Genomic DNA, 27,035 nt, shown 5'->3' on the forward strand with positions numbered 1-27,035 from the left:
ATCGAGGCAAATGCAGAAATTTGGAGATTGTTCGGGTGCTTCAGCACTCTGCAGTCTCTGAGAGGATCCCGGGAGACAGAGGTAGTGTGCACAAACCTCGTGGTGGGCAGGCTGTGGGAAGCCAATGTTTGAATGCTTCGCTGGTTAAAGCTTCCATCGTGCGCTGAGACTGAAACATTGAGGTGAATGCCAGCTGCCTGTTCTGCTACTGGAGAGGGGAGAGCCTGCCTCTGCTCTCCTGCATTTTCCATGTAGACACACTATACTTTCTTTTCCAGTCTTACAATTTTTTTATATTCAGTTACTCACCCGATCTTTCTCTTTTTTTTGTACAGGGAGGGGGTTTGGAGGTTGATGTGCCTGTTCCGTTTTTGTTCATTTTTTTGTGCGGGGAGGGGAATTTGGAGATTGGTGTGCTTGCTCCAATCTTGTTCATTTTTTTGTGCGGGGAGGGGAATTTGGGGGTTGATGATCGTGCTGCCTTTCGTTTCTTTCTTGGTTTCATGGTTACCCGGAGAATTTCAGAGTTGTATGCTTTGATGATAAATGAATCTTTGAGAAGGCAAAGTCACGTGCACAACCAGAGCGTGTAAGCCCAGCAAACAGGATAGCAGTGTTTACAGTAAAACAGTAGGTAGGACCACTGCTTTAAATTGCATCTTTTTCAAAGCAACTAGTTTAACAGGTTAGGCAGATGAACTGAGGGCAAGGATTGCCTCTAGAGATTAAGGTATTGTGGACGTACTGAAAACGTGCTGAGAGCAGGGAATGTTGCAATGCTTTAGGTGTGGCAGAAGGAAAGGTAAGAGTGGAGGTGGGGGCTGCCTTTTTGATACGCAGTGCTTTGAGATATTCTTGGGAGGTTATCTGACAAAGCCATTTGTCATCATGGTAATGCTATACTATAAAAGCCCCAACAGCCAGCGGGAACTTGAGGAGCGGATGTGTTGAGAGATTGTATGTAGTTATGAGAGCAGTAGGGTAGTGCAAATCAGAGTTTTTAAAGAGATAGTCCAGGGATAGCACATACCTGTTCTGGGGTGGGGGGGAGAAGAGACAGACCAAGTTCAAGGAACCTTGCTTAATGAGAGACATCACATCTAGGCAGCTGAATATGAATGAATCCCTCAACAAATAAAAAGTTTAGATCAGGCTTGAGAGGGAAAAAAAAGAGGGTATGAGAAAGATTTGGCAGGCCAGGTTAAAGATAATTCCAAGAAGTTCCTCAGGTATATTAAAAGTAAAAGGGTGACTTAGGGAGAGACCAAGTCCTCTTAAAGACCATCAAAGCTGTTTATGACTAGTGGGGTGTCCCAGAGGTTAGAGTTGGGGCCTCTGTTATTCATTATTAATGTAAATGATTTCTATATGATCAGCAAGTTCGCGGATGATACTAAATTAGGGAGTCTTGTTGATAGTGAAGCAGGTTACAATGAATTGTGAAGCGACCTTGATCAGTTAGGGAGATGGGGTGAGGAATGGCAAATGGATTTTAACATACATAAGTGTGAAGTGGTGCACGTTGGACAGTCAAACCGGGTAGAACTTGTACAGTGAAGTTCTAAATCCAAAACGGTGGAGCTGACAGAAAATAATGGCACACCACAATGCCGGTGAAGGTAGAGGAAGGCTGCACCGGTGAAGGGTCCTCAGTCTTGCATTCCATGCCACTGGACCCTGACCCCAATCTGTCAAGGACTGTGTGTTGGTTGCCCATGTATCAGCCTCCCCACATCAAACAAAGTCACGCACAGGCACTCTCCATTAAGGGAATCCACCCTAACATTGCAGATTATGTGGATTCTAAATCAGCTTTTACAGCCACCTGAGGACCCACCAGCACTCAACTCCTTGGGAGATCATACTCAACTCGAGTGATCACACTACTACTACTGGTGAAGTTGCAACTTGGAGTATTGTGCACAGTTCTGGTCTCCCCATTATAGGAAAGACACTTTCAAGCTGGAGAGGTGCAGAAGAAATTCCTGAGTTTATAAAATCTTGAGGGGTACAAGTAAGGTGGACGTCACAGTCCCAGGGTTGGGGAGTTCAAAACTAGATGGTGCTGAGAAGGGAGAGATCTAAGAGAGACCTGAGAGGTAATTTCTTTACCGAGGGTAGTGAGTACCTGGAATGAACTTTCAGAGGAAGTGGTCAAGGTGAATAGGGCTGAAACATTTTAGGGGCACTTGAACGTAAAGAGAATATTACAGCACAGAGCAGACCCTTCAGCCCATGATGCTGTGCTAACCTACATAAACCTACTCCACGATCAAGCTAACCCTTCCCTCCTACAAAGCCTATAACTCTCCCATGCAGCTCATAACCATCACGTGCCTGTAAATATTTTTAATGTCTCTATTATTTCATCCACTACTATCTCTGGCAGTGCCTTCCAGACACCAACCACTGTTTAAAAAAAAACAACTTGACATCTCCTCTAAACTTTCCTCCAATCACCTTAATTAACATCCTTCCAATAATAGGGGAGGGGCTTGATTGGTTATGGGTCAAATGTCGGCACCCCAGGAATGAAGTGGTTAGCGTGATGTTATTGCAGCTCGGGGTGACAGAGCTCAATCCCAATGTCCTCTGAATGGAGTTTATACGTCCTTCCTGTGGAATGTGTGGGTTTCCTCCGGGTGCGCCAGTTTCCTTCCACATTCCAAAGATTTATTGGTTAGATTGTTATTTGGTCATTGTAAATTGTCCTGTGATTAGGACTAGGATTAAATTTGTGGCTCAAAAGGCTTACTCTGTGCTGTATCTCTAAGTAAATAACTGGGACCAGCAAGGAGGATGCTGTGGTCGGAGTGGGCTGTTTCTGTGCTGTATTACTCTATGACCATTTAAAACAATTCAAAATGATCCTGAGGACTCTTAACCACAGAGGAAATGCTTCAGGCATGTCCTCGAATTTTGCCACAAATGGCCTGGCTGGTGCATTTTGATAAACTGAATTTTCTTACTCGGCAGTAGGTGCCATGTTCCCTGAAATGCTTTGTTGTACACATTTAATTACAGTTACTTTCCAAAAAGACTCACTACCGCTATATTAGAAGGATGCTCTAACAAGTAAGAAGAAAATAAGGCTTCAGACTGTTGCCTGGAGCGTTTGTTTCCAGGACTTTGTATAGAATGCTTTTTATAATGTGAAATTTATTGATAACACCATAAAGCCACACAAAGGATATACAGAATTTCTTTACAAAGTAATCCAAAAGAAGAGAGAACGGTTTTGGAAGGCAAGTTATTCCGTAAAGACCTACGCCATAGGATCAGCAAAAGGAAGATGCGACCATTCATCAAAAGTGTACATTGGAATACAGACAAATTGGAAGAGTCACGATTCATTCAAAACCAACATCACTTGCAGATGATTCAGTCACGTGGAGTGCACACAGTTAGCCAAATACCATTAACTTTCCGTGATTCCTCATAAAATGCACTTCCTTCAGTCCAAGGCCAGTTCACCAGAATATCCATTATACATCTATTTACCGTCAGTAACAGAAATTACCTTCTGGATGTAGATGAACCAAAATTATTTTACTGAGGCAAAATTCCTGCATGAGTTCCATTTCCAAGCAGCTGTCAGTCCAGGGTCTTTGTACCAGCGGATCAATGACATATTGATCCAACGCTCAAGATCTGTCTCTGTCGTTTAATCATGCGACTTTATTTCTGCGTTAGTGGAAATGAATTCTGATCCATTAAGTCTCCAACTTTTTCTTGTAGGACATGGACTACCTCAGCCAAGACAAATAAATGAGTTTCATCCAGGTCTTGTATTATGAATTTTTTCCCCAAAGCATTTGTATCATCCAGGTACAGCAAAAATTGTTTCATGGCTGGATCACTATAAAGATCAAAATTAACAAATGCATCAATATTAGAATATAGAAAAGTCCAGTACAGAACAGGCCTTTGGCCTACAATGTTGTGTCGAACTGATTAAATTAAATGACCAACTAAACTAATCCCCTCTGCCTGCCCAATGTCCATATTGTTCCATTTCCCTCACATTCATATGCCTGTCTAATGTCACTTCGAAGTCCAGTCCATGGTGCATCTGCCTTTACCCCCACCCCAGGCAGTGCATTCCATGAGTGCATCACTCTGTGTGGACAAATTTGCCTCTCACATCTCCTTTGAAATGAATCCTCTCACTTTAAATGCATGCTCTCGGGGGGGGGGGGGGGGGGGGGGGTGCGCGCGTGCCCTTAACTCCTGGTGGAATTATCGGGGCGCCGTCATGACAACCTTTCAGCACCGATCTTTTTGGTGATTACTTGTCGTACGGTGTGTCTTGGGCATCTGAAACCTGTGTCTTGCCCATCCCTCTCCAGGTTTCTTTGGTGATACCGGGCAGAGCAGTTCCCTTCGGCCCCTTGGGTGGCTACCCCAGCCACCCTCAACAAACCTGATTAATCCTAGCCTAATCATACCATATACAATGACCAATTAACCTACCAGGTACATCTTTGGACTGTGGGAGGAAATCGGAGGACCCGGGGAAAACCCACACATCCCACAAGGAGAACAGAGAGACTCCTTACAGAACTGAACTCCAAACCCTGGAACGCCCTGAGCTGTAACAGCATCACACTAACCATTATGCCACCATGGTTTACAACCATTTCAAACCACTTCTTTATAATCCTCAATCATCTTTACTCAAAAGTTCCCTTTAAGCAACCGATACTATTTAGTTCTGTACTGACTGAATATTAAAATGCACAGACCATGGTAAATTTGCAAAACCCTGGTAAACAGTAAAATGTGGGAGGGAAGAAAAATAAAACCTTAAATCAATTAAAATGAGAAGTTGGAGGTGGGGTCTGTTGACAACAGATTCAAAGTGGAATGAAGGACAGAACTCCAGAAATTCTTCAATGAGGTTAAAAAAATATATTTAGAACAGCCTTTTTCTCAAGGCAGGGAAGTTAAGAACTGGAGAATGTATATTAAGAGAGGAGGGAAAATACTTAAAGGGGCCCCAGGGACAGGTATTTCTACACAGATGGTTTATTTATTGAGATACATCACAGAATAGGCTCTCTGGCCCTTTGAGCTGTACCACCCAGCAAACCCCAGATTTAACCCCAGCCTAATCATGGGACGATTCACAACGACCAATTAACATACCAACTGGTACGTCTTTGGACTGTGGGAGGAAACCAGAGCACCCGGAGGAAATTCACGCAGTCACAAGAAGAACGTACAAACTCCTCACAGGCAACGGCGAGAATTGAACCCAGGTCACTGGCACTGTAAAGCATTGTGCTAACCATGCTGTGATAATGGGTATATGGAACAAGCTGCCAGAAGTGGTAGAAGCAGTATAACTACAATTTTTAGAAGACAGGTACATGGACAAGGATAGGTTTAGAAGGATATGGGGCAAATACAGGCAAATGGAACCAACTTTGGAAGGTACCTTGATTCACATGGGCAATTTTGGCTACAAGACCCTCTTTCTGCGCTGCATAACATGTGATTAACAAACATAATTACACTGGATAACCATTACTAAGAGTATTGACTTATGGATCCAAATGAATTAAGCGGTAAGGGATTTGCAATGATTGAAAGCACTGGTCTTTAAAAAAGTATGAAATGTAAAAGGTAGTGACTGACAACCAAAAATACATTTTCTAAATTTATAGAATACTTTTTATTAAATGAATTGAAAGCAAAAGAGATATGGGGGCTAATGTGAAGCATGACTTTCAGTAACATTTCAAAGGTACTGAGAGGAAAGGATATGATAGATGTGGGCAGAATTAAACTCAACATTGGTTACAAAAGAGCATGATGACAAAACAGCAGTAATAGCAGAATGATGAAAGCGTGATCTAAACAACTGTTCATTTGTAATAATCCTCAAATGCTGACATATATAAAAATTGGAGGATCCATTAGACATTTGCACAATAAACTTGACAAGGCTTGAAAGCTAATCTGGAAGTAAACATATGGCAGGGTTATAATTAATGATAATAAATGTACAAGACAAAAGTCGTTGGAACTCTTTCCTATCCTCTTTCATAAGGAAGCAGAGATCAGTACAGAACTAAGATGTTACTGATAACAAGTTATTTCCCACAATAGGAGCCAATGTGATGGAGCATATGCTTCAGTTTCCATATACAAGATTAGGGTGAGCAGCTAGAAGTCTTGGTACGTATTGGCATCAATGACATACAGTTGCAAGAAAAAGTTTGTGAACCCTTTGCAATTAATGGATTTTCTGCATTAATTGCTCAAAATGTGGTCTGATCTTCATCTGTCACAATAATAGACAAACACAATATGCCTAAACTAATAACACACAATCAATTGAACTTTCCATGTCTTTATTGAACACACTGTTTAATTATTCACAGTCCAGGCCAGAACCCTTGATTTTAATAACTGGTAGAACATCCTCTAGCAGCAATAACCTCCGCCAAACGTTTCCTGATACTGCTGATCAGACTTGCACAACAGTGAGGAGGAATTTTAGACCATTCCTCCTTATAGAGCTGTTTCAGTTCATAAATATTTCTGGGATACCTTGCATGAACAGCCCTCTTCAGGTCATGCCACAGCATCTCAATTGGGTCAAGGTCTAGACTCTGACCTGGCCATTACAAAACAATTGTTTTTCTTTCTAAACCATTCTGTTGTTGATTTACTCTTGTGCTTTGTTGGACGATGCAACATTATCTTGTTGCATCTTCTAACTTCTACTAAGCTTCAGGTGTCAGACTGCTACCCTGATAGTCTCCTGACATTCCTCTGGAAAACATCTTGATATAATTTTGAATTCATTGTTCCCTCAACGATTGCAAGCTGTCCAGGCCCTGAATACATTCAGCCAGAGACTCATTCCACCGAGATGCAACACTGAGCGTCATAGGAAGTCATTCCTGCCTGTGGCCATCAAACTTTACAACTCCTCCCTCGGAGTGTCAGACACCCTGAGCCAATAGGCTGGTCCTGGACTTATTTCCACTTGGCATAATTTACTTATTATTATTTAATTATTTGTGGTTTTATATTGCTACACTATTCTTGGTTGGTGTGACTGTAACGAAACCCAATTTCCCTCAGGATCAATAAAGTCTGTCTGTCTGTCAAACCATGATGCTCATTTCACCATGCTTCACAGTTGGGATAAGGTTTTGGTGTTGGTTTGCAGTGCCCTTTTTCCTCCAAACATAGTGATGTGTATTTCTGCCAAAAAGTTCAACTTTTGTCTCACCTGTCCACAGAATATTGTCCCAGAAGTGTTGTGGAACATCCTGGTGGTCTTTTGTACACTTAAGATGCGCAGCAATGATTTTTTTGGAGGGCAGTAATTTCCTCTGTGGCGTCCTTCCAGGAACACTATTCTTGTTCAGTGTTTTTTCTTATACTGGACTCATGAACAGAGACTTAGCAAGTTCTAGAGATTTCTGTAGGTCTTTTGCTGTTACCCTTGGGTTCTTTTTCACCTCATTCAGCATTGCACATTGTGCTCTTGGTGTGATCTTTACAGGACACCCTCTCCAAGGGACAGTAGCAACAGTACTGAATTTCAAATTATTTCTCTTACTGTGAACTGATAAACAAGTCAGGTCTTTAGAAATGCTTTTGAAGCCTTTTCCAGCTTCATGCATCTCTACAATTCTTCTAGGGTCCTCTAAAGGTTGTTGATCAAGGTATGGTGCACATAAACTGATTTTTCTTGAGAAGGAAAGGCTCTGTCAGTAACCTGACTGTGTTTTTTTTTTTAAATTGGGCAGGGCACCTCTACATCCCACACCTCCAATCTCATCTCATTGACTGGAACACCTGAATCCAAATAGCTTTTGGAGAAGGCATTACCATAAAACACAGGAGCATAATTAGGCCATTTGGCCCATTGAGTCTGCTCCACCATTCAGTCATGGCTGATCCTTTTTTTCCTCCTCCTCAACCCCAGTTCTCAGCCTTCTCCAGGTAACCTTTAATGCCATGTCCAATCAAGAACCTATCTATCTCTGCCTTAGATACACCCAACGACCTGGCTTCCACAGCTACAGGTGGCAACAACTTCCACAAATTAACCACCCTTTGGCTAAAGAAATTTCTCTGCATCTCTGTTTTGAAAGGGCGCCCTCTATCTTGAGGCTGTGCCCTCTTGTCCTAGACTCTCCCACCATGGGAAATATCCTTTCCACATCTACTCTGTCTAGGCCTTTCAACATTGGAAAGGTTTCAATGAGATCCCCCCTCAACCTTCAGGCAAGTGCAGACCCAGAGCCATCAAACGTTCCTCATTTGATAACCCTTTCATTCCCAGAATCATCCTTGTGAACCTCTTCTGGACCCTCTCCAATGCCAGCACATCTGTTCTAAGATGAGGAGACCAATACTCAAGGTGATGCCTCACCAGTGCCTTATAAAGCCTCAGCGTCACATCCTTACTCTTGTATTCTAGTCCTCTTGAAATGAATGCTAACGTGGCATTTGCCTTCCTCACCACTGACTCAACCTGCAAGTTAACCTTTAGGGTGTTCTGCCAAGGACTCCCAAGTCCCTTTACATGTCAGATTTTTGGATTTTCTCCCTGTTTAGAAAATAGTCCAAATTTATTTCTACTACCTAAGTGCATGACCATGCATTTTCCAACATTGTATTTCATTTGCCACTTTCTTGCCCATTCTCCTAAGCTAAGTCCTTCTGCACCCTACCTGTTTCCTCAACACTACCTGCCCTTCACCAATCTTCATACCATCTGCAAACTTGGCAACAAAACTATCTATTCCATCATCTAAATCATTCATACACAGCATAAAAAGAAGTGGTCCCAACACCGACCCCCGTGGAACACCAGTAGTCACTGGCAGTGTACCAGAAAAGGATTCTTTTATTCCTACTTGCTGCCTCCTACCAATCAGCCAATCCCTAACCATGCCAATAACTTTCCTGTAATGCCAAGGGCTATTAACTTGGTAAGCAGCCTCATGTGTTGCACCTTGTCAAAGGTCTTCTCAAAGTCCAAATATAGAGCGTCCACTGCATCCTCTTTATTGATCCTACTTGTAGTCTCCTCAAAGAATTCCAACAGGTTCCTCAGGCAGGATTTTCCCTGAAGAAAACCATGCTGACTTTGTACTATCTTATCCTGTGTCACCAAGTACTCCAACACCTCATCCTTAACAACTGACTCTAACATCTTCCCAACCACTGAGGTCAGGTTAACTGGTCTATAATTTCCTTTCTGCTGCCTTCCTCCTTTCTTAAAGAGTGGAGTGACATTTGCAATTTTCCAATCCTCTGGCACCATGCCAGAGTCCAATGGTTTTGAAAGATCATTTCTAATGCTACTACAATCTCTAACGCCACCTCTTTTAGAACCCTGGGATGTAGTTCATCTGGTCTGGGTGACTTATGTACCTTTAGGTCTTTCAGCTTTTTGAGCACCTTTTCTGCACTCATTTCTCTTCCTTCACACACTACAACATCAAGCGTACTCCAGAGGGTTACTTCTTTTGAACTTTGACTGTAATTGTTTAAATGGTGTATTCAGTATTAACAAGTAGTACAATTGTTTATGTGTTAATAGTTTAGGCAGGTTTTGTTTGTTTATTATTCTGATTTAGATGAAAATCAGCCATTTTATGAGTAATAAATGCAGAAAACGAGGTAATTGCTAAGGGCTCACAAATTTTGCTTGCATCTATAGGTAGGAAAAATGAGGAGGTCCTGAAGAGAGATTTTAGGGAGCTAGGTAGAACACTGAAAAGTGGGACCTCTAGGGAGTAATCTCTGGATTTCTACCTGTGCCACGTGCTGGAGAGGGTAAGAACAGGATGATTTGGCAGGTGACTGCGTGGCTGAGGAATGGGTACAGGGGGCAGGGTTTCAGATTTCTGGATCTATGGGATCTCTTCTGGTGAAGGTACAACCTATACAAAAGGAATAAGCTACACCTGAACTGAGGGGACAGGTTCGCTAGAACTCTAGGGGAAGATTCAAACAAATGTGGCAGGGGATGGGAACCAGAGTGACAGGGCTGAGGGTGCGGCAGCAGAGGCAGTATGTAGTAAGACAGAAAGGACAGGCAGATGATAGGGCAAAATTGCAGTCAGTGGAATGAGTTGCAGTGTAACCAGGGGGACAAAATCATAAAGAGTGACAAATACAGGACTGAAGGTGTTATATTTGAATGCACACAGTAAACTGTGGAATTCTTTGGCACAGGGGGCTGTGGAGGCTTGGCCATTGAGTGTATTTAAAGCGGTGGTTGACAGATTTTTGAATAGTCAGGGCATGAATGGTTATGGGGGGGGGGAACGCAGGAGAATGGGGTTGATAGGGAAATGGATCAGCCAGGATCAAATGGCAGAACAGACTGGAAGAGTCGAATGGCCTAATTTTGCTCCAATGCCTCATGGCACCAGTTGAAAAGCAGATCAACCTAATGGAAGCATGGCAGATATCATCATTGTTTCACAATGCCAGCAATCACTGATCACGGTTCAATTCCTGTCGCTGTCTGTAGTGTTTGCACATTCTCCCCATGACTGCGTGGACTTTCTCTGGGTGCTCCATTTCCTCCCACACTCCAAAGGTGTTCGAGTTAGGGCGAGTGAGTTAAAGACAGGCTATGTTGGCAATGGGAGTGTGACACACTTGCAGGCTACCCCAGTATATCCCTGACACAAACATTTCACTGTATGTTTCAATGTCCAAATAAAGCTAATCTTAACATCTTCACTGGAACTATACTCCATGGTTAAGATGTTATCGACCACGCTGCGTCAATTCATGGAAACTAGTAAAAGGTTGAGATAACAACCAGAAAATTGTTTAGCCAAAAGGTTCTTTAGGAGATGGACCAGAGTGTGGCTGTTAATTTAACCTGTCTGATGAAACACAACCTTGTTTAACTACCACCAGCAAGTTTGTAGTTGCTTATTTTTGTAAACCTTTCCTTTTAAAAAAGAACAAAAGTTTATACTTACCATTCGATAAGAACTCCTTTCAAGACATTAACCATCTTTAATGAAGCTCCACGATATGATTGAAGATAGTAAACAGGTGTGCAAGCTGAAAAGCAGAAACAAAATTTACATAAAATGCACTTAGGTCTTAAATTAACAGCGACTAGATTTCTGAACAGAAAATGCACAGAGGCCTTTCCAGTCAAAAGCATTCACTGACTTTGGATATACTGAATCTCCCTGGAGGGAAAATATATTTAGAAATTAGAAAAGCTGAAGATGCTGCAAATCTGAAGCAAAACAGAAACTGCTGGAAACACTCAGGACAGGCAGCATCTGTGGAAAGACTCATAATCAGAGCAGAAAGAAAGAATAAAGAAAGTTACATAATGTGATTTCGTTAACGCTGTCAATGACTTCAGAACCATAATGGGAAACTATACCTATGTCATTCTAAGCAAAAAGAAAGTCTTCACTGTTTTCTCTTCGAAGGGGGTTTATCCACCTTAATGTTCAAAAGGCCCATTCCCATCTCCCTATGTCAATTTGCCCTGGCCTTTAAGCATGCTTCTCTCTGATCTAGCAATCCAAATGTTGTTCAGTACCTCACTTGTTTCCTCTGGCTTGAAGTACAAATACCTTGCTTTGCTCTCATGTGGTCCAACTCTCTCCCTAGTTACTCTCTCATTTCTAATATATGTATAAAATCCGTTAGCATTCTCTTTAATCCTACTTTCCGGGGACACTTCATGGTCCCTCTTAGCCCTCCTGGTTCCTGCTTCCTTCATATTCCTCCAGCACCCTGTCCCATTTCAGCTTCCTAAATCTTACATAGGCTTCCTTTTACTTTCTGACACTTTAGCTTTGACTTTAAAGACACATTGACTTTAGCTGATTTTAGGTTGCATGATCTAATGAAGTCCAAGGATCTTGATATGCCTGAGAGTCTGTTCATTCATCAATATGTTAAGGAAAATTATTGTGATATGCTAACCATTTTTACTGATGGATCAAAAGATAATTTAACAGGGAATATTGGTGTAGGTGTGGCTGTTTTTGTGCCTGAATTACAGGTAACAATAAGGAAATGTCTTACTAACCATGTATTAGTATATACAGCAGAGCTGGTTGCCTGGGCAGGGTGAAAAGCATTATCAAGGATGCATCTCACCCTAACCATGGACTTTTTACTCTCCTCCCATCCGGTAGGCGCTACAGGAGCCTCCGCTCCCGCACCAGCAGGCACAGGGAGAGCTTCTTCCCTGAGGCTGTGACCCTGCTGAACCTCACATCATAGCACTAAGCAGTATTGCACCCATATTGTACATAGAAAATAGGTGCAGGAGTAGGCCATTCGGCTCTTCGAGCCTGCACCGCCATTCAGTATGATCATGGCTGATCATCCAACTCAGAACCCTGTACCTGCTTTCTCTCCATACCTCTTGATCCCTTTAGCCACAAGGGCCATATCTAACTTCCTCTTAAATATAGCCAATGAACTGGCCTCAACTGTTTCCTGTGGCACAGAATTCCACAGATTTACCACTCTCTGTGTGAAGAAGTTTTTCCTCATCTCTGTCATAAAAGGCTTCCCCTTTATCCTTAAACTGTGACCCCTCGTTCTGGACTTCCCCAACATCGGAAACAATCTTCCTGCATCTAGTCTGTCCAATCCCTTTAGAATTTTATACGTTTCAATAAGATCCCAGTACTTTTATATTTGTGTGCTCTAGCACTTACTTTGTAAATAACACTATTCTTTGCGTTTCTGGTTAGATGCTAACTGCATTTCATTTGGCTTTGTATCTGTACTCAGCACAATGACAACAAAGTTGAATCTAATCTAATCTGTTTGGGTTTACAGTGGGTGGAGGAAATCTGTCCATGCTAAGTTATAATTTGTTCAGATTCTTTTTCTGTTCTGACAAGTCTTAAAACAGGTCATTCTAGCAGTAGGTCAGATTTACTGTTGGAAGCTCTTCAAACTTTATTTCATATTCAAACTATTGGTCTACATGTCTTCTTATGGGTCCCTGCACACAGGTGTTGAGGGGAATGAGCGGGTTTATTGTTTGGCCAAAAAAGCTGTTAAAAGTTCACCTGTGGATGTCGACCCTCCACTTAGCAAATCAGAAGCTAAGGGGTTGGTGGGGCTAAGAATTAGGGGATTATGGCAAGACTTGTGGGATAATGGGTATAAGGGGAGACTCCTTTACAGAATACATAAAATTGTTAGATTGATGGGAGAAGGCGGAAGACAAGAAGCGAAGGCATTATATTGACTTGGAATTGGGCATACTATGCTTAATTATCCCTTATATCTTGTTGCAAATCCACTCTGGGATGTGTAGGTGTTGTCATCATTATGAAACAGTTGAACACATTCTTTTACAATGTGAAGCATATAAGGTTGAAAGAAAGCAAATGCAGGCTGCACTACTATCTTTGGGGGTTGACAGTTTTCATTTAAAAACTTTAAGTTATGGAAGGAACTTTAATTTAATTCACAATATTGTCTTTCATTATTTACACTCTACTGGGCTTCTTAGGGTAATTTAGTTTTCATGTGATAAATAACGGGCAGGAGTTTTATTTCCCAACTCTCTCCACCACACTCCAGTCCAGTAGGTGGCAGTGATGAACTTTTAAGTTGGACTGTCAACCGCCATTAAAAGTCAGAAGTAGTAGTTATAAGTGTCCAATTATGCCACACAGGATGGAATCCAGAAGCCTTTACCATTTGATACAGACATGACCGTACATTGACACCAATTGGCCAAAACTGTTTTGCGTTTTCAGATGTACAATAATGTAAATTTGCTCTCCTTTGTGGGGCTTGCTGCATTATGACTTCACCATCAAAAACAAATACAGGTAGCTCATCAGAATCCTCATCAGCAAGTTCAACCACCTGAGATGCAAACATTGCCAAGGCTCGTCTTACAACATGCACTTAATACTGAATTGCAGCTCTGGGCAAACACATTAATGTATCACTGAAATGTGTAAGGATTCCACTAAAACTAGAGAGCAATGGGTGATCCAGTATCAGTAGCGGGCATATACAAATCAAAGCAGGAAATTCTGACAAACTCCATACAGTACAGCATACTGGGAACAGGCACCAAAACCAGAATAATGGTACACAAGAGGTAACAGAGTCCAGAACCGACAAACAGGACTTTATGGAGGTAACAGTTTGCCCAGTCCATCGTGGGTAAAGTCCTCCCCACCACTGAGCACATCTACACGGAGCGTTGTCGCAGGAAAGCAGCATCCATCATCAGGGACCCCCACCACCCAGGTTACGCTCTCTTCTTGCTGCTGCCATTGGGAAGAAGGTCTCACACTACCAGGTTCAGGAACAAATGCTACATCTCCTCTCTCACTACTCTTCAGGGCCCCTAACAGTCATTTACGGTGAGGCGACACTTCACCTGAGAGTCTGTTGGGGTCATTTACTGTGTCTGGTGCTCCAGGTGAGGCCTCCTGTAAATCGGCCAGACCCAACGTAGATTGGGAGACCACTTTGTCAAGCACCTATGCTCCGTCTGCCAGAAGAAGAGGTATGTCCAGTGGCCACCCATTTTAATTCCACTTCCCATTCTGATATGTCATTCCATGGCCTCCTCCACTGGCACGATGAGGCCACACTCAGGTTGGAGGAGCAACACCTAATATTCCATCTGGACAGCCTCCAACCTGATGGCATGAACATCGATTTCTCAAACTTCTGGTAATGCCCCCCCCTCCCACCATTCCCCATCCCCTTTCCCCTCTCCCACCTTATCTCCTTGCCCACTTAATCACCTCCCTCTGGTGCTCCTCCCCCTTTTCTTTCTTCCAAATCCTCTGTCCTCCCCATCAGACTCCCCCTTCTCCCGCCCTGTATCGCATTCACCAATCAAGTTCCCAGCTCTTTACTTCACCCCTCCCCCTCGCAGTTTCACCTCTCACCTTGTGTTACACTCTCCCATCCCCCCACCTTTTAAATCTACTCATCTTTTTTTCTTCAGTCCTGCCAAAGGGTCTCGGCCTGAAATGTCTACTGTACTTTTTTTCCTCATAGATGCTGCCTGACCTGCTGAGTTCCACCAGCATTTTGTGTGTGATGCTTGTGCAAGACCCCAGGAAAGGTTTCACTGCTAACGTAATGGTCTTTCTGCAGAAGCAAAGTTCAGGTTATGGTGAGAGATAATGAGTGCTTTTGGAACGTGAGCTGGATCCTTTGTTCTGCGGGAGATGAAGGAGGGAAGACACTGGAGAGAACCAATTGTAGGAGTCAACCTGTTGGGGGACCGTGATTCGATGGAGCAAGGTGCCGCAGTTGGCTGAGTATCGGTGAATATGACTTTTGGAAGAGTTGAGTTCCAACTTGTGTACATTTGACTGTTAAATTATAATGAGCCCTTTTTGCTTTTTCTTTCTTTTCTTTACTGACTCTTTAAGCTAAGATTCATAAATATAATTCTTTTAATCGTGTATAGTGTACTGTCTGTTGTTTCTTGGCACTGAGTTGTCACAGGGTTGCAAATTACACAGCATCCACACAGACCGGGGTTTGGGGTGGGAGAACCGTCTCAACCTCACGGGTTTGGTGGGACCGGTATGGGTATTTTTTGGAAGGAAACCAGCAGGGTTTCACTTGGATCTCCAACATGGTACTGTGACAGGAATATAAAAACAGATACCAAAAGTTTTTCAAATATGTGAAGAGTCAAAGGGAGGCAAGTGGATATCAGACCACTGGGAAATGACACCGTAAGAGACAGCAATGGGGACAATGAAATGGCAGACCAACTTAGTAAGCATCTTGCATCAGTCTTCAATGTGGAAGACACTAGCAGTGTGCCAGAAGTTGAAGAGCGTCAGGGGCCAGAACTGTGTGTAGTTGCTATTCCTGAGAAGGTGCCTGGGAAGCTGAAAGGTCTGAAGGTAGATAAGTCACTTGGACCAGGTGGACTGCATCCCAGGATTCTGAAAGTTAGCTGAAGAGATTGCAGAGGCATTGATAATCTTTCAAGAATCACTCGTTCCAGAGGACAGGAAAAGTGTCGCTCCACACTTTAAAAAAGGGGGAAGCAGGCAGAAGAGAGGAAATTATGGGCTAGTTAGCCTGACTTTTTCGGTTGGGAAAATGATAGAAATCGCCAAAGTCAGCACGGTTTCCTTCAGGGAAAATCTTGCCTGACAAATCTGCTGGAATTCTTTCAGAAAATAACAGGCAGGATAGACAAAGGAGAGTCAGTGGATGTTGTTTACTTGGATTTTCAGACGGCCCTTGACAAGGTGCTGCAAGTTAAGAGCCCATGGTATTACAGGAAAGAGTGGGAATAAAGATGGCCATTTCAGGTTGACTGCTCTTGACTAGTGGTATTCTGCAGGGGTTGGTGTTGGGACTGCTTCTTTTCACATTATATGTCAACGATTTGGATGCCAGAATTGATGGTTTTCCAAGTTTGCAAATGATACGAAGATAGGTTGAGGGGTAGGTAGTATTGAGGAAGCAAGGACTTGGATTGGGAGAATGGGCAAAGATGTGACAGATGGAATATAGTGTAGGGAAGTGCGTAGTCATGCACTTTGGTAGAAGAAATAAAGGTGTAGTCTATTTTCTGAATGGGGAGAAAATTCAAAAATCAGAAGTGCGAAGGGATTTGGGAGCCTTTGTGCAGGATTCCCTAAAGGTTAACTTGTAGGTTTAGCCGGTGGTGAGGAAGGCAAATGCAATGTTAGCATTAATTTCGAAAGGACCAGAATATAAAAACAAAGATGTAATGGTGAGCCTTTATAAGGGATTAGTCAGAGCGCACTTGAAGTATTGAGAGCAGTTTTGGACCCTTTATGTAAGAAAAGATGTGCTTGTATTGTCCTCATCAGCCCCATTTACCAGCCTTCTCCCCATAATCATTAATGTTACGTCCAATCAAGAACCTATCAAGCTCTGTCTTAAATACCCCCACACAAATTCACCACCCTCTGGTTAAAGAAATTTCTCTGCATATCTGTTTTAAGTGGACACCCCTCTTATCCTAGACTCCCCCACCATGGGAAATCTTTTCCACATCTACTCTGTCTGGGCCTTTCAACAGTGGAAAGGTTTCAGTGAGATCCCTCCCTCCCCACCCCATCCTGCTGACTTCCAGCGAGTTCAGATCCATCAAACGTTGCTGGTGTGATAACGGAACTCGCGGACACACACACTGTAATACGGACGCTAGCACAGGCACCGTCTCTGTCGCTCACCAGCCGACCCTGCGGCCACCAGCTGCTGGCGAGGCCTTGCCGACTCCCAACCCGGAGCGGCAGCAGGCCCAGGCCCATGCAGGGAGTCGCAGAGCGGGGCCTCCCTCCTGCCCGAGGCCCCGTCACGGAGCGACACTCACCCGACCCCAATCCCGGTCCCGAGCCTCCCTCCTCCCGGCACGACACTCACTCAATCCCGGTCCCGAGCCTCCCTCCTCCCGGCACGACACTCACTCAATCCCGGTCCCGAGCCTCCCTCCTCCCGGAGCGACACTCACCCGACCCCGGTCCCGAGCCTCCCTCCTCCCGGACCGACACTCACTCAATCCCGGTCCCGAACCTCCCTCCTCCCGGACCGACACTCACTCAATCCCGACCCCGGTCCCGAGTCTCCCTCCTCCCGGACCGACACTCACTCAATCCCGACCCCGGTCCCGAGCCTCCCTCCTCCCGGACCGACACTCACTCAATCCCGGTCCCGAACCTCCCTCCTCCCGGACCGACACTCACTCAATCCCGACCCCGGTCCCGAGTCTCCCTCCTCCCGGACCGACACTCACTCAATCCCGACCCCGGTCCCGAGTCTCCCTCCTCGCGGGCCGCCCGTGGCAACCTGGGACATCCTGCGCCGGGTGACCAATCAGAGCGACCGGAGGCGGAGCCGCAGCCGCAGCCGCTCCGAGGGTCCAATCACCGGGCGGCGGGGGCACCGGGACCGAGGAGGGGGCGGTGTGGCTCCGGTGCGCCGAGGAGGGGGCGGTGTGGCTCCGGGACCGGGGAAGGGGCGGTGTGGCACCGGTGCGCCGGGGAAGGGGCGGTGTGGCTCCGGGACCGGGGAAGGGGCGGTGTGGCACCGGTGCGCCGGGGAGGGGGCGGTGTGGCTCCGGTGCGCCGAGGAGGGGGCGGTGTGGCTCCGGTGCGCCGAGGAGGGGGCGGTGTGGCTCCGGGACCGGGGAAGGGGCGGTGTGGCACCGGGACCGGGGAGGGGGCGGTGTGGCTCCGGTGCGCCGGGGAGGGGGCGGTGTGGCTCCGGTGCGCCGAGGAGGGGGCGGTGTGGCTCCGGTGCGCCGGGGAGGGGGCGGTGTGGCTCCGGTGCGCCGGGGAAGGGGCGGTGTGGCTCCGGGACCGGGGAGGGGGCGGTGTGGCTCCGGTGCGCCGGGGAGGGGGCGGTGTGGCTCCGGTGCGCCGGGGAGGGGGCGGTGTGGCTCCGGTGCGCCGAGGAAGGGGCGGTGTGGCTCCGGTGCGCCGAGGAAGGGGCGGTGTGGCTCCGGTGCGCCGAGGAGGGGGCGGTGTGGCTCCGGTGCGCCGGGGAAGGGGCGGTGTGGCTCCGGTGCGCCGGGGAGGGGGCGGTGTGGCTCCGGTGCGCCGGGGAGGGGGCGGTGTGGCTCCGGTGCGCCGGGGAGGGGGGCGGTGTGGCTCCGGTGCGCCGGGGAGGGGGCGGTGTGGCTCCGGTGCGCCGGGGAGGGGAGCACGGGGATGTGACGAGCCGTTGGAATTAAAAACTGAGCCCAGGAGGTTTAGTAGAGAATCCCAGTATTGAGCAGTGGAGGGACACTGAAACTTTGCGCTGTGCGCTGCCCGACCGGGAGTAAGGACGGGCAGGATAACCGGAGCAGGAGCCGAGCATTCCGCGGCGGGTGGGAATGGAAGCATCAAAGTGAAATGTGTAGATGCTGGAAATCTGACACAAAAATAGAAAATGCACGTACAGTCAGCAGCTCGGGCAGCGCCTGCGATGAGAAACGGCTGTTGCCCAATTATTCTGCCAGAAATTCAAACAATCTCAGACCTGAGAATTTTAACTCTTTCCGTAGATGCTGCCTGACCCGTGCCTAACGTTTTTCGTATTTTTTTGCAGATAAGCTTCGTGATCCAGTCAGTGAACGTATATGGGATCTCACCACCGGATCAAGTAAAAATTTACCTAAAGATGAACCTGGTTTTTAACCATTCTAGATTCACTGCCTATAAAAAGTATTCCCCCCCCCCCCCCCCCCGGAAGTTTTCATGTTTTCTTTGTTTTACAACGTTGAATCACAGTGGATTTAGGACCATAGAACACTACAGCACAGTACAGGCCCTTCAACCCTCAATGTTGTGCCGACCCAAATAATCCTTTTTTAAAAAGTACTAAACCCACATTACCCCATAACCCTCCATTTTTCTTTCATCCATGTGCCTGTCCAAGAGGCTCTTAAATACCCCTAATGTTTTAGTCTCCACCATCCCTGGCAAGTCATTCCAGGCACTCACAACCCTCTGTGTAAAAAGCTTACCCCTGATGTCTCCCCTAAACTTCCCTCCCTTAATTTTGTACATATGCCCTCTAGTGTTTGCTATTGGTGCCCTGGGAAACGGGTACTGGCTATCCACCCTATCTATGCCTCTCATAATCTTGTAGATCTCTATCAAGTCCCCTCTCATTCTTCTACGCTCCAAAGAGAAAAGTCCTAGCTCTGCTAACCTTGCTTCATATGACTTGTTCTCCAAACCAGGCAACATCCTGGTAAATCTCCTTTGCACCCTCTCCATAGCTTCCACATCCTTCCTATAATGAGGTGACCAGAATTGAACACAATACTCCCAAGTGCGGTCTCACCAGAGATTTGTAGAGTTGCAACATGACCTCTCTACTCTTGAACTCAATCCCCCTGTTAATGAAGCCTAGCATCCCATAGGCCTTCTTAACTACCCTATCAACCTGTGCAGCGAACTTGAGGGATGTATGGATTTGAACCCCAAAGTCCCTTTGTTCATTCACACTCTAGTAACTGACTTAAGTAATTTAATTTGGCTTTTTCAGACACTCGACAGAAAAAGACTTTCATGTCAAAGTGAAAACAGATCTCTACAAAGTGATCTAGAGTAATTACAAATCTAAAATACAAAATAGTTGATCGTATAATCAGAATCAGGTTTATTATCACTTGTATGTGATGTGAAGATTGTTAACTTAGCAGCAGCAGTTCAATGCAATACATAATATAGAAGAAAAAAAATAATAAATAAATAAGTAAATCAATTCCAGTATACGTATATTGACTAGATTAAAAATCATGCAAAAAAACCCAAATAATGTATATTTTAAAAGTGAGGTAGTGTCCAAGGGTTCAATGTCCATTCAGGAATCGGATGGCAGAGGGGAAGAAGCTGTTCCTGAATCGCTGAGTGTGTGCCTTCAGGCTTCTGTACCTCCTACCTGATGGTAACAGTGAGAAAATGGCATGCCCTGGGTGCTGGAGGTCCTTAATAATGGACGCTGCCTTTCTGAGACACTGCTCCCTAAAGATGTCCTGGGTACTTTGTAGGCTAGTACCCAAGATGGAGCTGACTAAATTCACGACTCTGCAGCTTCTTTCGATCCTGTGTAGTAGTTCCCCCGCACCCCCCATACCAGACAGTGATGCAGCCTGTCAGAATGCTCACCACGGTACATCAATAGAGGGTTTTCAGTGTTTTAATTGCCAAACCAAATCTCGTCAAACTCCTAATGAAGTATAGTTGCTATCTTGCCTTCTTTATAACTGCATCGAAATGTTGGGATCAGGTTAGGTCCTCGGAGATTTTGGCACCAAGGAACTTGAAACTGCTCACTCTCTCCACTTCTGATGAGTTATCACCACTTTAGTATGACACACCAAATCACCACTGGTACAGCCAATTGGTTTTAGAAGTTACATAGGGTGTCCTTGCTGTAGATAAACCTGTGTAGTCAAGGTGTTTCAAATGGTTGTAGTAAAAATCTGTAACTGGAAGGTCTAACTGCTGGTGAGTCAATACCTTGGCAAAATTTACACCCTGACGTCAAAGGAAATCTTCAGACAACTCCACGAAAAGGTTATTGAAAAGCACAAGTCAGGAGATGGATACAAGAAAATTTCTAAATCATTGAATATCCTTTGGAGTTACAGTTAATCACCAAGAAATGGCAAGAATATAGCACAGCTGTAAATCTCAAACACGAGGAAATCTGCAGATGCTGGAACTTTAAGCAACACACACAAAATGCTGGTGGAACGCAGCAGGCCAGGCAGCATCTATAGGGAGAAGCACTGTCGACGTTTCGGGCCGTGACCCTTCATCAGGACTAACTGAAAGGAGAGATACTAAGAGATTTGAAAGTAGGAGGGGGAGGGGAAAATGCAAAATGATAGGAGAAGACCAGAGGGGGTGGGGTGCTGAGAGCCAGAAAGGTGATTGGAAAAAGGGATACAGAGCTGGAGAAGGGAAAGGATCATGGGACGGGAGGCCTCGGGAGAAAGAAAGGGGGAGGGGAGCACCAGAGGGAGATGGAGAACAGGCAGAATGATGGGCAGAGAGGAAAAAAAACTAACTATATCAGGGATGGGGTAAGGAGAGGAGAGGCATTAACGGAAGTTAGAGAAGTCAATGTTCATGCCATCAGGTTGGAGGCTACCTCAGCTTGCTCCTGCCACACCAAACTCATTTCTGCATAGCTTGACACTGTTTTATCCCCCCTTGTTCAATCGCTTCCCACCTATGTTCGTGACACTTCTCATGCTTTGAATTTTTTCAATGATTTTAAGTTCCCTGGCCCCCACCACCTTATTTTCACCATGGACGTCCAGTCCCTATATATCTCCATCCCCCACCAGGAAGGTCTTAAAGCTCTCCGCTTCTTTTTGGATTCCAGAACTAACCAGTTCCCCTCTACCACCACTCTCCTCCGTCTAGCGGAATTAGTTCTTACTCTCAGTAATTTCTCCTTTGGCTCCTCCCACTTCCTCCAAACCAAGGGTGTAGCCATGGGCACCCGTATGGGTCCCAGTTATGCCTGCCTTTTTGTTGGCTTTGTGGAACAGTCTATATTCCAAAAATATACCGGTATCCATCCCCCTCTTTTCCTTCACTACATCGACGACTGCATTGGTGCTGCCTCCTGCACGCATGCTGAGCTCGTCGACTTCATTAACTTTGCCTCCAACTTTCACCCTGCCCTCAAATTTACCTGGTCCATTTCCGACACCTCCCTCCCCTTTCTTGATCTTTCTGTTTCCATCTCTGGAGACGGCCTATCTACTGATATCTACTATAAGCCTACAGACTCTCACAGCTACCTGGACTATTCCTCTTCCCACCCTGTCTCTTGCAAAAATGCTATCCCCTTCTCACAATTCCTCCGTCTCTGCCGCATCTGCTCTCAGGATGAGGCTTTTCATTACAGGATGAAGGAGATGTCTTCCTTTTTTAAACAAAGGGGCTTCCCTTCTTCCACCATCAACTCTGCTCTCAAACTCATCTCTCTCATTTCCCGCACATCTGCCCTCACCCCATCCACCCACCACCCCACTCGGGATAGGGTTCCCCTTGTCCTCACCTACCACCCCACAAGCCTCTGGATCCAACGTATAATTCTCCATAACTTCCGTCACCTCCAACAGGATCCCACTACCAAGCACATCTTTCCCTCCCCCCCCTTTCTGCTTTCCGCAGGGATCGCTCCCTACGCGACTCCCTTGTCCACTCGTCCCCCCCCATCCCTTCCCACCGATCGCCCTCCTGGCACTTATCCTTGTAAACGGAACAAGTGCTACACCTGCCCTTACACTTCCTCCCTTACCACCATTCAGGGCCCCAGACAGTCCTTCACCTGTGAGTCAGCTGGTGTGGTATACTGCGTCTGGTGATCCCGGTGTGGCCTTTTATATATTGGTGAGATCTGACGCAGACTGGGAGACCATTTTTCTGAACACCTACGCTCTGTCCGCCAGAGAAAGCAGGATCTCCCAGTGGCCACACATTTTAATTCCACGTCCCATTCCCATTCTGATATGTCTATCCATGGCCTCCTCTGCTGTCAAGATGAAGCCACACTCAGGTTGGAGGAACAACACCTTATATACCGGCTGGGTAGCCTCCAACCTGATGGCATGAACACTGACTTCTCTAACTTCCGTTAATGCCCCTCCTTACCCCATCCCTGATATATTTAGTTTTCTTTTCTCTCTGCTCATCACTCTGCCTGTTCTCCATCTCCCTCTGGTGCTCCCCTCCCCCTTTCTTTCTCCCTAGGCCTCCTGTCCCATGATCCTTTCCCTTCTCTAGCTCTGTATCCCTTTTGCCAATCACCTTTCTGGCTCTCAGCTTCACCCTCCAGTCTTCTCCTATCATTTCACATTTTCCCCTTTCAAATCTCTTACTATCTTTCCTTTCAGTTAGTCCTGACGAAGGGTCTCGGCCCGAAATGTCAACAGCGCTTCTCCCTATAGATGCTGCCTGGCCTGCTGCGTTCCACCAGCACTTTGTGTGTGGACAGCTGTAAATCTGCCTAGAGCAGGCCATCCTCAAAAAACTGAGTGACAATGCAAGAAGGGACTAGTGAGGGAGACCACCAAGAGGATTATAACAACTCCGGAGGAGTTACAAGCTTCAGTGGCTGGACTTGAAAAGGGCTGTTCACTCACAATCCCCTTGCATTCTGACAGAGCTTGAGCAGTTTTGTAAAGAAGAATGGGGACAAATTGCAGTGTCCAGATGTGCAAAGCCGATAAAAGACTAAAGGCTGTAATTGCTGCCAAAGGCACATCTACTAAATACCGACTTGAAGGGGGTGCATAATTATGCAATTAATTATTTTGTTCAATAATTGTAATAAATTTATTCCAGTTTGTAGAAATGTGTTTTCACTTTGACATGAGTCTTTCCTGTTGATCAGTGTCAATAAAACCCAAATTAAATCCACTGTGATTCAATGTTGTAAAACAAAAAAACATCCAGGGGGCAGGATGAATACTTTTTATAGGCACTGTTTATGGTCCTCTTGGAGCAAACTGGGTGGAGATGATTGAAACTTCTGCAGTGATCACACACTTCAAATGAGAATTACTTTGTGGATCCTTAAGTTTCTTTTAACAGTTTAATGCTACATTTATGCTAAAGTTTCAGAGTCTTTGAAAGCCAGCACTAAATTGATAGAATCATTGTAGATTAGGGGTACATACCTGAGAAATGGAGTGCAGTGAAGTTTCAATGGGAAATTATTTTCTAAATCTAATCTCTTGCCAAAATTTCTATTCCTTTTGGCTTCCTCACCGCTTATTCCACCTACCTTTTAAGTTACCGTGATTCTTGTACATCTGCTTTGCTTACTTACTATGTTTCTCCTTTACATAATAGTCTGCTCTTAGAATCCCTTCAGAGAACTGTACAACCTCAAACTCAGTTTGCCTTGCTTCACCCACTGACTCAGTTCATTTATGTTGTATTCAAGTCCTAGTGTCCTCATTCCAAAATATCCTCTCCTCTATTCCTGTGTCATTTGGCAAAGAATTAACTGCATGTTTCAATGTTCTGCTGCAAGAAAAAGTTTGTGAACTCTTTGCCATTAGCTGGTGTTTTGCATTACTCACTCAAAATGTGGTCTAATCTTCATCCAAGTCACAATAATAGACAAACACAATCTGCCTAAACTAATAACACAAGACTTTATGGAACACATTGTTTAATCATTCAGTCTAGGCTGGAAAATGTATGTGAACCCTTGTATTTAATAGCTGGTAGAACCTACTTTAGCAGCAATAATCTCCACCAAATGTTTCCTGTAGCTGCTGATCAGGCTTGTATAATGGTGAGGAGGAATTTTACACCATTCCTCCATATAAGATTGTTTCAGTTCATCGATATTTCTGGGGTACCTTGCATGAACTGCCCTCTTTAGGCTGTGCCGCAGCATATGAATTGGGTTAAGTTCTAGGCTCTGACTTGGCCATTCCAAACACAAATGTTCTTTTTAAACCATTCTGTTGTTGATTTACTCTTGTATTTCAGATCATTGTCTTGTTGCATCACCCAACTACTATTAAGCTCCAGGTGACGGACCGCTACCCTAACATTCTACTGTAAAATGTCTTGCTACCATTTTGAATTCATCATTCCCTCAACAATTGCAGGCTGTCCAGGCCCTGAGGCAGCAAAGCAGCCCCACACCATGATGCTCCTTCCAGCATGTGTCACAGTTGGAATGAGGTTTGCTGTTGGTGTGCAGTGCCCCTTTTTCCTCCAAACTTAGCAGTGTGCATTCTGCCCAGAAGTTCAACTTTTGTCTCATCTGTCCACAGAGCATGTCCCAGAAGTGTTGTGGAACATCTAGGTGGTCTTTTGCAAATCTGAGATGTGAAGCAATGAGATTTACTTTTTGTGGACACATGAACATAGACTTCAGCAAGTTGTAGCGATTTCTGCAGATCTTTGCTATTACCCTCCGATTCTTTTTCACTCCCTTCAGCATTGCACATTGTGCTCCTTCTGTGATCTTTGCAGGACACCCACAACAGTACTGAGTTTCCTCCATTTGTAGGACAGTTTCTCTTACAGTGGACTGTTGAACATTCAGGCCTTTAGAAATGCTTTTGTAGCCTTTTCCAGCTTCATGCATCTCCATAATTCTTCTTCAGAGATCCCATGAAAATTATTTTGATTTGAGCGTGGGAAGATGGCAGGGAGAGGGGAATCATGGTTGGGGAAGGGAACAGGAAGCACCAGAGTGACATTCTGTAATGATCAATAAAGCAATTGTTTGGATCAAATGACCTTGCCTGGAGTTGTCTGTGTCTCCACCCGCTCCATCCCCCACCTCAGCACTCCTCTGCCACCCGTCCCACACCCCTCTCGCAGTGCTCCACCCTCACCATTCCCAACATCCTTTTCTCCTGCCACATTTACAAACTCACTCTGCATATGTTGATAAATACAGTACTGTGCAAAAGTCTTAGGCACCAAAGACTTTTGCACAGTACTGTACCTGTAATGCCACTTTCAAGGAATTATGATCTGTACTCCCAGGTTCCTCTGTTCTACTACACTCCTCAATGCCCTAACATTCACTGCGCAAGTCCTACTCCGAATTGCCTTCCCAAAGTGAAACACCTCAAACTTGTCTGCAGTAAAATTCCATCTGACATTTTTCAGCCACTATTTCCAGCAAATCTAGATCCCACTGCAAGCATTGATAGCCTTCCTTGCTGTCCACTTCAGCCCCAATCTTGGTGTCCTCTGCAAAGTTGCTGATCCAGTTTACCACATCATCATCCAGATGACAAACAACAATGGATCAAGATCCCTGCGGCACACCTCTAGTCACTGGTGTCCAGTCAGGGGGACAGCCATCTACTATCATCAGGACTGGAAAGAAAGAAGAGGCATTTTAAGGGGGGGGGGGGAAGGTTGGGGTAGAGGAAGAACTGACAGGTGTTATGCCCGCAGCCCCCCTCCTTTGTGAGAATTGCAAGAGCACTATTGGGTTGGGTCAGGGGACCCAGGAAATGAGAGAGAGATGTGCAAAATGCCTCGTTCCCCGGCGATGTCAAGTCACGAGACATGGCCATTGTCTCTTGGAGACACATTTGTGAATTGCGATGCTATGCTACGTGAGAGCCCTCGGGCAAAGTGGGCTGGGTGACGGGGAGAGATTGCATCATCCCCCAACCTGATTGACATCTACGACCCTGCAAGTCAGGATAAAAAGAGGGGCTGTAGGAACCAGAAGACACGCTAGCGATCCCGGAATAGCGGGAAGCCATTTGAAGGAAGCCACGTGCGTTCAGTTCCCTTGCCTGGGAGCTGGTGGCTGATACCACAGAAAAAGACTTTGAACTAACAACGGGGAACCAACTCCCCCGACTCAATGGATTGGCCTCATAAAAGACCCGGGCAAGTTTAAAACCGTCTCTCTTAAACCCAAAGGCTGCAGCCTGCATGAACTGAGTGAACTTTATATTTCCATCGGACAATACATTATCCCCTAGACAACGATAGAGCTTATTTCTTATTGATTATTATTATTATACCCGCGCTTTTAGATTGAGTATTGAT

At 45.4% G+C, this 27,035-nt stretch overlaps 1 protein-coding gene across 5 annotated transcripts; it reads right to left on the reverse strand.

Moving 5' to 3' along the window:
• Nucleotides 1-3,139: 3,139 nt before the first annotated feature.
• gtf2h5 (general transcription factor IIH, polypeptide 5) lies at nucleotides 3,140-17,814 on the reverse strand. Of its 5 annotated transcripts, XM_073051683.1 has the most exons (4): nucleotides 17,789-17,814; nucleotides 17,671-17,688; nucleotides 10,980-11,064; nucleotides 3,140-3,859 (listed from the first exon to the last, which is right to left on the reverse strand). In XM_073051683.1, the coding sequence occupies exons 3-4, from the start codon at nucleotides 11,012-11,014 to the stop codon at nucleotides 3,679-3,681; spliced, it is 216 nt and encodes a 71-aa protein (XP_072907784.1). In that variant the 5' UTR covers nucleotides 11,015-11,064; nucleotides 17,671-17,688; nucleotides 17,789-17,814; the 3' UTR covers nucleotides 3,140-3,678. The 5 variants fall into 5 exon arrangements, with proteins under 5 accessions (XP_072907784.1, XP_072907780.1, XP_072907782.1 ...); XM_073051679.1 differs by lacking the exons at nucleotides 17,671-17,688; nucleotides 17,789-17,814 and adding an exon at nucleotides 17,571-17,662; XM_073051681.1 differs by lacking the exons at nucleotides 17,671-17,688; nucleotides 17,789-17,814 and adding an exon at nucleotides 17,527-17,544.
• Between the last annotated feature and the right edge of the window lie 9,221 nt (nucleotides 17,815-27,035).

The sequence above is a fragment of the Hemitrygon akajei genome, chromosome 7, assembly GCF_048418815.1.
Source record: "Hemitrygon akajei chromosome 7, sHemAka1.3, whole genome shotgun sequence".
NCBI classification, from domain to species: Eukaryota; Metazoa; Chordata; class Chondrichthyes; order Myliobatiformes; family Dasyatidae; genus Hemitrygon; species Hemitrygon akajei.